Here is a 13582-nt window from a genome sequence, read left to right as displayed (position 1 = left end):
TGGCCATATCAGATCATATCATATCAGAATGTGTGTACATGGCACAGCATACTCCACAACCCATGTACATGTATACCTGCCCCCTCACATCGAGGCGCGGTGAACAATGCAGTGAAATACGCTTGACAACATATCCTGGCCCGGGCTCAGTGTGGGAGACATTGAGGCATCCACGAATGGAGTAGTGAGAAACTAAATGCAATAAAAATATCATATATATTTCCAGAGACTCAATGAAGCATATCGAATGACAGATTAAATCAATGAAATCGAACGGAGTCATAGTAAGTGAAATTCGAATGTCAAAATGGGTTACGGAAGCATAATCTTTCTGAGATCGTTCCCAAGTTTCAAAACAATTCATAAGGCTTAATGAAATATTAAAACAATTTTTATTTAGTAGTTAAAAGAGTAGTTAGAATATTTCTAAAAAAAATGCTCGAAGACAAGTCATAAACACAAAAGGGTAAAATCGAAAATAGTGGGCCCACCTCGGGACAAACGAAGCGGTGGGCTCAAATTACGTATTTTAAGCTTATAAAGTCACCTACGGAGGTTCTGGGGACATTCCATAATTTTCTAGACAATTTGCGGAAGTTTGCACAATTCTTTCAATAAAGCATACTTATAGGGTTCAATTCCATTGAATGAAAAAGAGGTATTTTCAAATGCAGATTCCGATGAGCAGAATACTTTCCGAGGCTCAAATCCGATCCTAGTACACCTAGGACATGCCAAAAGAAGGATCGGGATAGCCTTACATACCTTATATGCTCTTTACGCCTTTCCAAATTCAATTCCCATTTCGCCCAAAATCTATAAATGGTCACATTTACCAAATGTTAGCCATAAGACTTTAGGACTTAAATCTTGAATCAACACTTTTCTACAGAAATTTGGGCAGCATTTCCCCTATACATATAGCATCCCCGAGAATTCAACTCGGCCAAAACAATCAACAACAACCCAACAACAACACCAACAACAACAATAATCACTATAACACAATATAACATAACTAGTCATCTTTCCCACATAATGTCATAACCTTCATTCCAACTTCATATTTTCCAAATCAATATCAACATTCTCGTATTCATCACTAATCAAGATCATTACAACACAATTCAGAAGCATTTCATATCATTTCCACAAAATATTCACAAAATATACAAACTTTTCCACCAAAGTCATAATTCATCCAAAACTTCTAATATTCAACCTACATATCCATAACATATTTCCATCTTCCAATTTCATCAACCATAATCATAATTCACATCTTAACAACTTCATTTCCATAATATCACAAAATCATTCTAAAGTGACATAATCTTCTACATTCCAACTTCAACCAAAATTCATTCAACTTTCATTCCCAATATAATTTTCACCATAACCACAACTAGAATACAACATAAAATTCAACTCATATATGTATACAACATATATACACCCATGGCTACATATATATATACATACCCACTTTGCAAACTTCCTTATTTCCATAATTTCTACTCATTTCCACATACCACAACATAAACAAACCTTCATAACATAAGAAAAAGGAATTGATTCTTACCTTTTTCTACAAACTCCTTCACTTGAACAAGTTATCAACTTGAAGAAATAAGTGCTCCTTCTTCCAAAACAATTACACCAAGTTGTAAAGGACCCTTAAATTAGTAGGAATACCACAAGAAAATAATTTTTGGAGGAAGATTTTGAGGGTTGAATTTTCTATGGCCAAACCCGAAATGGTCCTTTTTTTTGCTCTTGTTTTGTTTGTTCTTTCTCCTTCTAAGTTTCTTGAATCATCTAAGGGATAATGATCCCTTTATAATTAATTTGCCACATGGAAATTAATTAATTTGGTGGGCTTGGACCAGGTATGGCCGGCCACCCTCTTACCTTGGGCCTAAATTTTTCTTTTCATTTTTTTGGGCCAACTCGGTTGGTCCCGAGTTGGGCCTAGCCCACTGACCTTTCGACCTTAAAACGTTCATATCTCCTTGTACCGATGTCACTTGGGAACCCACGACCTATGGATGGAAATCTAATTCCATTATCTACAACTTCTATTTCTTGGTATTTTTCCAAATTTCAAACTTATAATACCGTTTTTGCCCCTCAAAGTCAGGTCACCCGAAAACGTTTTCTTAAAAATATTCGTTTGGAGGACTTCCACTTTGATTTGGCCCAAGGGTCCTTCTTGAGTTGTGTTTAACTTCACATATGTGATTCATATAATTTGTCACATGTCCCAAAAAAAAAATCTTGACGTGTGGGCCCCATCTCAACTTACAATTAATCCGACGTTAAAAAATACGGGATGTAACACCTTCCACTTGCCACCAAAGTCACTTCCTTGTCAAACTAATTATACCACTTTGTAGAGAATCTTGAACTTGTTACTAATTTAAGAAGAACAAGATTTTTGGGTGAAGATTGAAGGCTAGGAAATTTTTCTTCTTTTTTTTTTCTTTTCTCTTAGAGCCGATGGCTCCTCTTTTTTTTTTTCTTGATTTTTCCTTTGTTTTCTTGAATGTTCTAAGGGATGATGATCCATATATAATAATCCTTGTAATTAATTTGTCACATGGAAAATTTTCCATGGACATGGGCCTAGGCCATCATGGCCGGCCACCCTTCCATGTTGGGCCTCAATTATTATATATTTATTTGAGCCCAATTTCTCATGAATCATATTTTGTAATTCCCGAAACAAATTTCCAAAATTCCAATTTTTGCCCTTGGCCTCCCTTCGTATTTCCACACCAATATTTTTCATGAACAACACACACATATATTAATTCAAATCACCATTTGACCTTATTCCTTATAATTCAAAATTATTTCGCATTTTCCGAAGATACAAAAATGCCGGATGTAACACTTAGGATGTGGAAGAATTTGACTGTGTTTCTAGAATGTATATTCTCAAAAGAAGTGACTTCTTGAAAAATTGAAAGAAAAACTTGTTGCCGAGCTAAAGCGGAGAGCGGATTCATTGACTCTAGCTTGTGAGTTTGATGTCCTCATCAAGCGGGGCGCCTCAGTTCGCTGTGGCAGAGATAGTTCCACGTTGTATTGTGTTCATTTGCAAAAAAATGTAAAGATACCTGTGTAGTTCAAAGTTATAATGTAATAATAACATAAGGAAATAAAGGAAGGGAGTGTAGACAAACTAGAATTGAAAGCACCGATTTGCGGAGCGACTGAAATGTAAAGCTTCCAGCTGGCGGAGCAATTGTAATGTGGAGGCTTCCGGCTGGCGGAGCAACTGTAATGTAGAGCTTCTGGCTGGTGGACCAACTATAATGTAAAGCTTCCGGCTGGCGGACCAACTGTAACGTAAAGCTTCCGGCTGGCGGAGCAACTATAACGTAAAGCTTTCGGCTGGCGGAGCAACTGTAATGTAAAGGCTTCCGGCTGGCGGAGCAACTGTAATGTAAAATAAAATCTCCGATTGGTGGAGCAACTGTAATGTAACGTAAAAATCTCCGATTGGCGGAGCAACTGTAATGTAAAGTAAAAATCTCCGATCGGCGGAGTTGTTGACGAAGTTAGGCAGCGGTCCCCGATTGGCGGGGTAATTGGCGTTGTTAGACGGTATCCTCGATTGGCGAAGTTAGTCGACGCAATTAGATGGTATCTCTGACCGGCAAAGTTAGTCGCAGGTAGATTGTCTCTTTGATTGGCGGAGTTAGTCGCAGTTAGATCGTATCTCCGATTGGCGAAGTTAATCGACGCAATTAGATCGTATCTCCGATTGGCGGAGTTAGTCGCAGTTAGATTGTAGATATCCGATTGGCGGAGTTAGCCACTGTTAGATTGTAGATCTCTGATTGGCGGAGTTATTATTAAGGAACAAGGCTGCTACGGGGCCCCCCATCTCTCGAATAATCGACCTTGACCCTGCTTCTGGAGATACCTGTAAATTTAAATGAAATGTTCAGAGACGAATAAGCCAAGATAATAAAATAAAGTAGGAGAAGGTTATTTTGGCTCATGGTGTAGTGATAGATCTTGTGACGCCTCCTCCGGAAGCTTGCTTCGATGTCATCTTGTCCTAATTCCTGTCAATCCTGTACTCAAAGAAAAATTCTTAGTTTGGGAGGGGGTGTTGATTTGTGTTGATCGTGGCCCTAGCCTTGTCACTTGAATCCTTTGAGCTTCTTTGGTTGCGGAGATCTCCGTCCGGAGACTTGGTAGGTGGAAAAATACGTAAATGCACTTTGAAAGAAGAAAAAAATATATGGTATTTTAGAAATCGGATATGCATGTATATGTACTACGTATAAATGCGATAAAAATATATCATTTTTTAGATTATGACATGTTCCGAAACGCATTGAGCTTCTCCATTCTGACGCCCGCATCCAAACGGTGTCTTTGCATAGTATGTTCCTCTGATGACACTTCTTCGTATTCACGCCAAGTGTCGCGATGTCTTTAACGATGAGACCGATCCTAATCTATAGTTACATTACAAATAAAAGGTTTCCTAAGGGTATGATCGAACCTTTTTAGGTTGCCTACGTATCCCAAATAGGAATTAGGTCTGTACGTAGTTCGGGGGTACAAATGAAAAGAAAATGATATGTAATGTGATGTGACCGAGCCTGACTCAGGATGCTTACGTATCCAAATGGAATCAGGTCGTAACGTAGTTCAATTACAATAAAGGGGTAAAATAAAGCAATGACCGAGCCTGACTCAGGCCGCCTATGTATCCAAATGGAATTAGGTCATAACTGTTATATCCCGCGTTTTTGCGCATTTGGAAAAGTTGGAATAATCTTGCCTTGTAGGAAATAAGGCTATGTTTTTGTTTTATTTAACACATGTGTGATATTCATGAAATTATTGGAGCGGAAATACGGAGGAAGGCCAAGGGCAAAATTGGAATTTCGGAAATTGGTTTCGGGAATTACAAAATATGATCCATAGCTAATTAGGCTAAAAAAAAAAGAGAAATTAGAGGCCCAATTTAAGGGCTTGGCCGGCCATGATCCATGAAGAATAGTACAAGCCCATGAATTTATTAAGGTCATGTGATAAATAAATAAAGGGGGCCAACAAGTCTTCATTCTTTATGAAGTTTCAAGAACAACCAAGAAAACAAAAGAAAGAGAGAAAGAGAAGGTGAGGTTCGACCATAAGAAAAAAAGGGGAGAGAAAAGAAAGAAAAATTTTTGCCCTTCAATCTTCAATCCAAAAATCCTAATTTTCTTGTATCTCTACTAAGTTCAAGATTCTCTACAAAGTGGTATAATTATTTTGGCAAGAAAGTGACTTTGGTGGCAATGAGAACTTATTGGAAAAAGGTAAGGATTTCTTGTTTCTTCTATGTTATGGAAGATTTATAGATGTTAGAGTGAGTAGAATTGAATGGAAATCATGGAATGGTGGTGTGGTGTGTGTGAGCCGTGTGTATGTGTGTGGGTGTTGTGGCCGTGAGGTACCTCATGGTGAAGGGGAGATGAGTTGATTTTATTTATTATGTTAATTGCGTTGTTGTGACCTTGTGATGTAATCGGAAGAATAATAGTCAAGTTGGCATGAAAATGTTGTTAAGTTGTTGTAGGGAATTTTATGATTTTATTGGGAATTTATGTAATTATGGAAATGGAATTGTTAAGATGTAGATTGTGGTTGTTGTTGATGAGGATGGGATGAGAATTATGGAGTTGTGATGTGTATGTGCATAGCCGTGTGTGTGTGTGAAGTAGTGTATGGCCATGAGCCATAGTATGGTAAAGGGGAGGTGAAGTGAAGTTCAGTTAGTTGGTTAGTTGTGTCGTTGTGACATTTATGACGTAAATAAAGGTTTAACGATTTGAGTTAGCATTGAAATTGGTTGAATGTTATTATGGGAAATTATGTGATTTTTATATGATTTTTATATCATGGAGAGAGTGAGATTCTAAATGTGAATTATGGTTGTTGTTAATGAATTTGGAAGAAAACAATGCGAGTTGATAGTGTTGTTGCATTCGTTGAAGTTTCGGATAGAATATGGAATTGGCGGAATTGTTTAAATCCTTGGGTATTGATTGGAGTGTTAGTGAATTATGTTTGAATAACCTTGAGTTAGTGAATGAATATGAGAATGTTGATATTAGCTTGATATTGTGAAGTGGAATGGAAATTGTCGCTTTATGTAGAAAATAGGACTATTTATGTTATAGTGCGTTTTGTGATGATTGTTGATGCTCTTGGTATTGTGGTGTTGTTGTTGTTGATATTTTGGGCCGAGATGATTCTCAGGGACGTTGAATTTATAGGGGGAATGCTGCCGAAATTTCGGTAGACAATATGAATTTAAGACTTGAAATTCTAAAAGCGTGAAACTTATATTTGGCAACTATGACCAATTGTAGATTTTGGACGAAACGGGGATTGAGTTTGGACGAGCGTAAGGCCCAAGTGAGGTATGTAAAGCTATCCCTTTCCTTCTCTTGGCATGTCCTAGAAGTACTAGGTTTGAGTTTGAACCTCGGGGATCATTCTATTTATAGAAATCCGAGTTTACTTTTAGCACTATTCCATTCAGTGGAATTGAATTAGAAACTTATGCTTTGTTGAAAAGAAACGTTCAAACATTCGTAACTTTCGTAAACATGATCGAATCACCCCTAAGCGTTCATGGTTGATTCCATAAGGTCAAATGTCTGTAAAATTTGTACGTCGCCTCGACTTGGACCGAGGTGGGCCCTCTAGCCCCGAGTCTCCTTCGTTGCCCTAATTGACTTAACTTTGTTCGATATCGAAAAGAGACTTTTTCTTATGACTTTAGCTATTAAAGAATAATGTTTTGATTACTCCATGATATTCTGATTTACATTTTGAACTATGAATACGATTTCAGAAGTACTTTTGTGAGATAAACTCCGTATTGATCAGTTGTCCGGACTAGTTTGCCTAACGGGTTGTCATATGATTATGTCCAGTCTCATAAATGTTCTGATATGTAAATTGCATTAGTTTCCGCACTACTCTGCTCGTGCCCATTATTATGATATCGTTCGCCGGTTCCCGGGCCGGTTTTGTGATCGTGCGCACTATGATATATTCGGCAGTATGCTGTGTTACGGTTCCCGAGACCTCGCCATAGGGCCGAGTTCCGTTTATGGAGTTATGCTGTGATATGGCTTATGATATGTTGTGATGATGTGTGACGGGGATACGGAGATTTGAAACCTTCTGGTGTTATGTTGTGTTATGGCGCCATCGACGGGCGGGCGACCATATTCTCTGTGCCCTATGCATGACTTATATTTTGAGAGTAAACATTTTGATATTTCGGGTTTGCACTTATGTTCTATACTTCTATTTCATTTATGCCTCAGATTTGTTTTCTGTATCTTCTGCTTTGCATACTCAGTACATATTTCGTACTGACCCCCTTTCTTCAGGGGGCTGCGTTTCATGCCCGCAGGTACAGACGCACAGTTTGGTGATCCACCAGTTTAGGACACCCTCTTTTGCTATTTGGAGTGCTCCTCTTATTCCGGAGCCTACATTTTGGTACATATCTTCGTTCGCTACATATGTATGTATTTGTTCAGGGGTACGGCGGGGCCCTGTCCCGCCATGTGATTCGGTTGGTCTGTTTAGAGGTCTGTAGACGTATATGTGGGTTTTGTGCCTACTTCTGTTCAGGTGTGTTTGTATGATCACACTCGCCATGGCAGCCTCGTCGGCGTGCATTTGTATATGTTTTGGGCCGTTGTGCCATTTGATAGCCTAGTCGGCTTCTGATATATATGTACATGTATGGTTGTGTTTGAAATGTGTTTGAGACAGTTTGATATGATTTGTGGCAGCGTGTGATATTTGTGCCCGTATACGCTATCTGTATGTGATTCGGATTTGATGAGTGTGTTCGGGTGCCCAGTTCGGGCACTAGTCACGGCCTACGGGGTTGGGTCGTGACAATAACATAGTTCATTTACAATAAAAAATAAGATTACCAAAGGGACCGAATTCGGTGGGGATTGCCTACGTATCCCACTAAGGGAAATCTGGTCGAATCGTAGTTCCAGTTACATGAAGATAATGTTTTTGGGATTTTCTATTACAAGAGATCGGACCCGATGTGGGTTGCCTACGTATCCCACCGTGGGAAGTCAGGTCAGCGTAGTTCTGTTACAATAGAAATGCAAATTAAAACGGAAAAGAAAAAGCTAGCTTGGATGTCTTCAGATGTAGTACTTCTTGATCGAGTCAGAGTTGATGGGCTTCGTGCTCACTTTACCATCCATGTCTGCCAAAATCAATGCTCCTCCTGAAAGCACTCGATGAACCACGTATGGACCTTGCCAATTTGGTGCGAATTTCCCTTTAGCTTCGTCCTGATGAGGAAATATTCACTTTAAAACCAATTGCCCTGGTTCGAATTTCCTAGGCCTTACTCTCTTGTTAAATGCCTTGGACATCCTGTTCTGATAAAGCTGACCGTGACAGACAGCATCCATCCTTTTCTCATCAATAAGAATCAACTGTTCGTGTCTACTACGTATCCATTCTGCATCGTCCAAACTAATGTCTTGGATAATCCTAAGAGAAGGTATCTCTACTTCTGCGAGTATCACAGCTTCGGAACCATAGAGCAACATATAGGGAGTTGCTCCTGTGGATGTTCTAGCAGTGGTACGGTAACCAAGCAAAGCATATGGCAACTTTTCATGCCACTGCCTGTGACTGTTTGTTATCTTCCTTAAGATCTTCTTGATGTTCTTATTTGCTGCCTCGACTGCTCCATTCATCTGTGGTCGATAAGCTGTGGAATTTTGGTAGGCGATCCTAAGCTTTTCACAAGTCTCTCTCATAAGATCGGTGTTGAGATTGGTCGTATTATCTGTGATAATTGACTCTGGAATCCCAAATCGGCAAACTATATTGTTGCGAGCAAAATCTGCTACCACCTTTTTTGTTACTGCCTTGTACGTTGAAGCTTTGACCCATTTAGTGAAATAATCGATGGCCACCAAGATGAAGCGGTGTCCATTTGATGCAGGGGGTTCGATAGGTCCAATCACATCCATTCCGCAAGCGGCGAACGGCCAAGGGGAGCCCATTACATTGAGCTCATTTGGGGGAACTTGAATGAAATCTCCATGAACTTGACATTGATGACATTTTTGTACGTAGCGAATGCTGTCTCTTTCCATAGTCATCCAAAAGTATCCCGCTCTCAGAATCTTCTTTGCCAAAGTGAATCCGTTCATGTGGGGTCCACATGTCCCTGCGTGTACTTTTTCTAGCAACCTCGTCGCCTCTGTGGCATCCACACATCTTAGCAATCCCAGATCTGAAGTCCTCCTATATAGGATTTCTCCATTAAGGAAGAAGTGATTTGCCATTTTCCTCAAGGTCTGCTTCTGTTTGTTAGTTGCATTTTTTGGATATTTTCTCGTCTCGAGCAACTTCTTAATGTCGTAGTACCATGGCTGGCCATCCAATTCCTCATCGATATGAAAACAATATGCTTGCTGATCGTGTATCTTTACCTTGATAGGGTCGATGTAATTCTTGTCCGGATGTTGGATCATTGATGACAATGTCGCAAGGGCATCAGCAAACTCATTTTGGATTCGAGGCACATGCTTAAAGTCAATCTCTCTGAACTGCTTGCACAACTCCTTCATGCAATGCAAGTATGGAAGAATTTTGACATTCTTGGTGGTCCATTCTCCTAGTACCTGATGAACTAATAGGTCAGAATCGCCTATTACCAAGAGTTCTTTGATGTTCATATCAACTGCCATCCTAAGCCCAAGGATGCAAGCTTCGTATTCCGCCATATTGTTGTGCAGGGAAATCTGATCTTTGCCGAGATAGGGTAGTGCTGACCTGTCTCGAAAACCAAAACTGCTCCTATTCTGACTCCTTTGAAATTTGACACTCCGTCAAAGAACATCCTCCATCCGGAATAAGGCTCTGAAATATCTTCCCTTGCGAGCAGTACTTTCTCATCAGGAAAATAGGTTGTAAGCGGCTTGTATTCATTGTCTACAGGGTTCTCTGCGAGGTGATCCGTCAAGGCCTGTCCCTTGATGGCTTTCTGAGTTATGTACACGATGTCAAACTCACTTAACAAGATTTGCCATTTTGCTAATTTCCCGGTGGGCATCGGCTCTTGGAAGATGTATTTGAGTGGATCCATCCTTGAGATCAAGTACGTGGTGTACGCAGATAAGTAGTGACTCAACTTTTGTGTGATCCAAGTCAAAGCGCAGCATGTGCGTTCCAACAAAGTGTACCTTGCCTCGTACGGTGTGAATTTCTTGCTTAGGTAGTAAATGGCTCGCTCCTTTTTCCCCGTCTCATCGTGTTGTCCCAACACACATCCAAACGCACTATCCAATACGGACAAGTACAGCAATAGAGGTTGTCCTGGTTCTGGCGGGACCAATACGGGTGGACTGGACAAGTACTCTTTGATTCTGTCGAAGGCCTTTTGACAATCTTCTTTCCATTTTGTGGCAGCATCTTAAATATGGGTTCACAAATCACCGTCGACTGTGTGATGAATCGACTAATGTAATTAAGCCTTCCGAGGAAACTCATCACATCTTTCCTGCTCTTCGGGGAGGCAAGTCTTGGATTGCCTTGATTTTGCAGGATCCAACTCTATACCTTTTCTGCTAACAATTAATCCCAATAATTTCCCAGCAGGAACTCCAAACGCACATTTTGCTGGATTCAACTTCAAGTTGTACCTCTGCAATCGTTCAAAGAATTTCCTTAGGTCAGCAAAATGATCTGAACTCCTTCGAGATTTGATAATGACATCGTCCACGTAGATTTCGATCTCCTTATGAATCATATCATGGAACAAAGTAGTCATGGCCCTCATGTAGGTCGCACCAGCATTCTTGAGGCCAAATGGCATTACTCGGTAGCAATACACTCCCTATGGAGTGATAAACGCTATCTTTTCCGCATTATCCTCATGCATCAAAATCTGATGATATCCGGCAAAGCAATCAACAAATGATTGCAACTCATGTTTTGGACAATTATCGATGAGTATGTGGATGTTTGGAAGGGGGAAGTCATCCTTAGGACTAGCTTTGTTGAGATCCTGATAATCCACACATATCCTGATTTTTCCATCCTTCTTGGGAACGGGCACAATGTTGGCCAACCAGGAAAGGTAGTTTGTAACCCTTACGACATTTGCTTTAATCTGCTTAGTGACTTCCTCTTTGATCGTTAAACTCAAATCGGGCTTGAACTTCCTTGGATTTTGCTTGATCGGCGGGCGGGTGGGATCAGTTGGTAGCCTATGAGAGACGCTATCGGTGCTCAGCTCGGGCATGTCATCGTAGGACCAAGCAAATACGTCGACATACTGCTTAAGCAATTCCAACAGTTCTTGCTTCCGTTCAGCTTCTAAGTGTATGCTGACCCGGGTTTCCTTCACTGTCTCGTCGTCTCCTAAATTAACTATCTCAGTTTCCTCCAAGTTCGGTTTCTTTTGATTCTCGAGTTGCTCGATCTCTTGCGGAAGATTCTCAAGAATTATGCTTTCGTCGTATTCTTCGTAATCTTGTTCGCCGTTTGTACTTTGCTCAACAGTTTCGTTACATGTCATAATCATAGAATGAATATTTTTACTAGTTTGAGTGCTAAAAAAGAAAAGCGAGTATAAGTAAGATATGACATTTTAATAGAAAAAAAAATGCATTTTCGTTAAAGAAGCATTCAATGCTTTTAAAGAAAGAGGCGGATGACAAAAGAGCGCAGGCATGATTCAAGCTTCAATTGATCATGCTATTTTGAAAACAAACTACAGTTCCACACTACCAAGACTCCCGGCGAACCAAGGATAGGCTGACAGTCCAATTCTGCAAGATCTCTCCTAGTTCGGCATCACGAATAGTCGGTGTCTCGGCATCTGCTTCAGTCTCCCCATAATACTCCTCGATCATTGTCACGAACAGGTTCTCCATTCCTTCGGTGATATCTTCATTGACCTTCGGCACAATCATCTGACCCTAGACAGGAACTTGCTTTGGCACAAAGATCCCTTTGGTGCTGCTAGTTTCTCTAAACATAGGATCATACCCGAGCCCAAAAGTACCCTTCTGCTGCTTCAGTTGGATCGGTTCAATTATGCCATCAGATTTTGGGCCTAACCCAGACTTTGGCTGGCAGTCGTACTTCAACATCTCTGACGCTACCATCTTTTCCGCGCTTGACATCTTCATTTCATCAGATCCCGCCATCTCATCTATTTTTACAGCTTGCATGATTTCCACAGCATGAAAGGTAGCTCCATCTAACTCTCCCATTTCTTCAATAACTGGAATAGAGCGTTCAGAATAGACGGGGTGACTAAGTTCCCCCTGAACTACGATTTGCTCCTAACCCCATTCGAATTTCAAACACTGATGTAAAGTGGAAGGAACGGCTCCAGCCATGTGTACCCATGGTCTTCCTAACAACAAGTTGTAATTTGACGATATGTCCATCACTTGAAAAAGGATCGAGAACTCCACAGGCCCGATCTGCAAATGTAGGCAAATTTCTCCAATGACACCTTTTTGTGTCCCGTCAAAGGCTCGAACCTTCATACGGCTTTCTTTCATTTCTCCCGTGTCCATCTTCAAACTTCTCATGGTGTTGAGAGGGAAAATGTTACACCCTGAACCTCCATCAATAAGTACTCTAGATATAAACTTATCCCCGCATCTCACGGTGATGTGAAGTGCTTTGTTGTGTTCTGTTCCTTCTGGTGGAAGTTCATCATTGCGGAAAGAAATCTTATTTGCTTCAACCGTCTGCCCAATCGTTGTGGCCAGTGTTTCACTCGTCGTCTCATTCGATATGCTTACTCCACTCAACACCTTAACTAAAGCATCCCTGTGGGCTTCAGAACTCATCAACAAGGACATGATCGATATCTGGGCTGGTGTCTTCTTCAACTGTTCCTCGACTGAATAATCTTTGGTTTGCATCTTCTTCCAGAATTCTGCTGCCTCGGCATCAGTAATGTTTCTCCTTTGATGGTGCTCTTTGCGTGAACTTCCTCTGTTTAAATCCTCTGGGACATAAAATCTTCCTGACCTTGTCATTCCATGAGCGACTGCGGTTTCCATCATCTTAACCTTCCCTTTCAATGGATAGTCCCATGGGACTGCCCTGGTATCATAATCGTGCTTTCTTGCTACGACAGTGGTCACCACGGATTTTGGTTGGTATGTCTGAACAGTTACCGGTGCCTTCAACTGTACCGTGATGATGGGAGCAGTTGGGGATGTTGCGACAAATGCCTCAGTGTTTCCAACGGGCACAATGGTTCCGTCCAAGTTATATTCCTCATCAAATGATATCATATTAACCTCCCGATTTCCATGATTTGGTAGCGGGTTGTTGTTCACATTCGGGGGCGCTGTATTGCAATCAATTGCTCCACTCTTGATTAAAGCTTCAACCTAATTTTTCAAACCAAAGCATTCCTCGGTGTCATGTCCCTGAATTCCTGAATGATATGCGCAACGCTTGTTCCCATCAAAGTTTCGAGGAATTGGGTTAGGGATTCTCCCTTCAATTGGTCGCAACAATC

General features: G+C 40.7%; 1 protein-coding gene across 1 annotated transcript in view; it reads right to left on the bottom strand.

Moving 5' to 3' along the window:
- Nucleotides 1-10174, bottom strand: part of LOC132639380 (uncharacterized) — a 33757-nt gene extending 23583 nt beyond the window's left edge. The window contains exons 1-3 of the mRNA XM_060355831.1: nucleotides 9862-10174; nucleotides 8421-9736; nucleotides 8259-8360 (exon numbers count right to left, since the gene is read on the bottom strand). Of these exons, the coding sequence (XP_060211814.1) occupies nucleotides 8259-8360; nucleotides 8421-9736; nucleotides 9862-10174 (1731 nt within the window). The remainder of the gene's footprint in view (nucleotides 1-8258; nucleotides 8361-8420; nucleotides 9737-9861) is intronic.
- Between the last annotated feature and the right edge of the window lie 3408 nt (nucleotides 10175-13582).

This window comes from Lycium barbarum, chromosome 5 (assembly GCF_019175385.1).
Source record: "Lycium barbarum isolate Lr01 chromosome 5, ASM1917538v2, whole genome shotgun sequence".
NCBI lineage: Eukaryota > Viridiplantae > Streptophyta > Magnoliopsida > Solanales > Solanaceae > Lycium > Lycium barbarum.
Note: the sequence above shows the minus strand (reverse complement) of the source record. Positions and strands in the feature narration are given on the sequence as shown.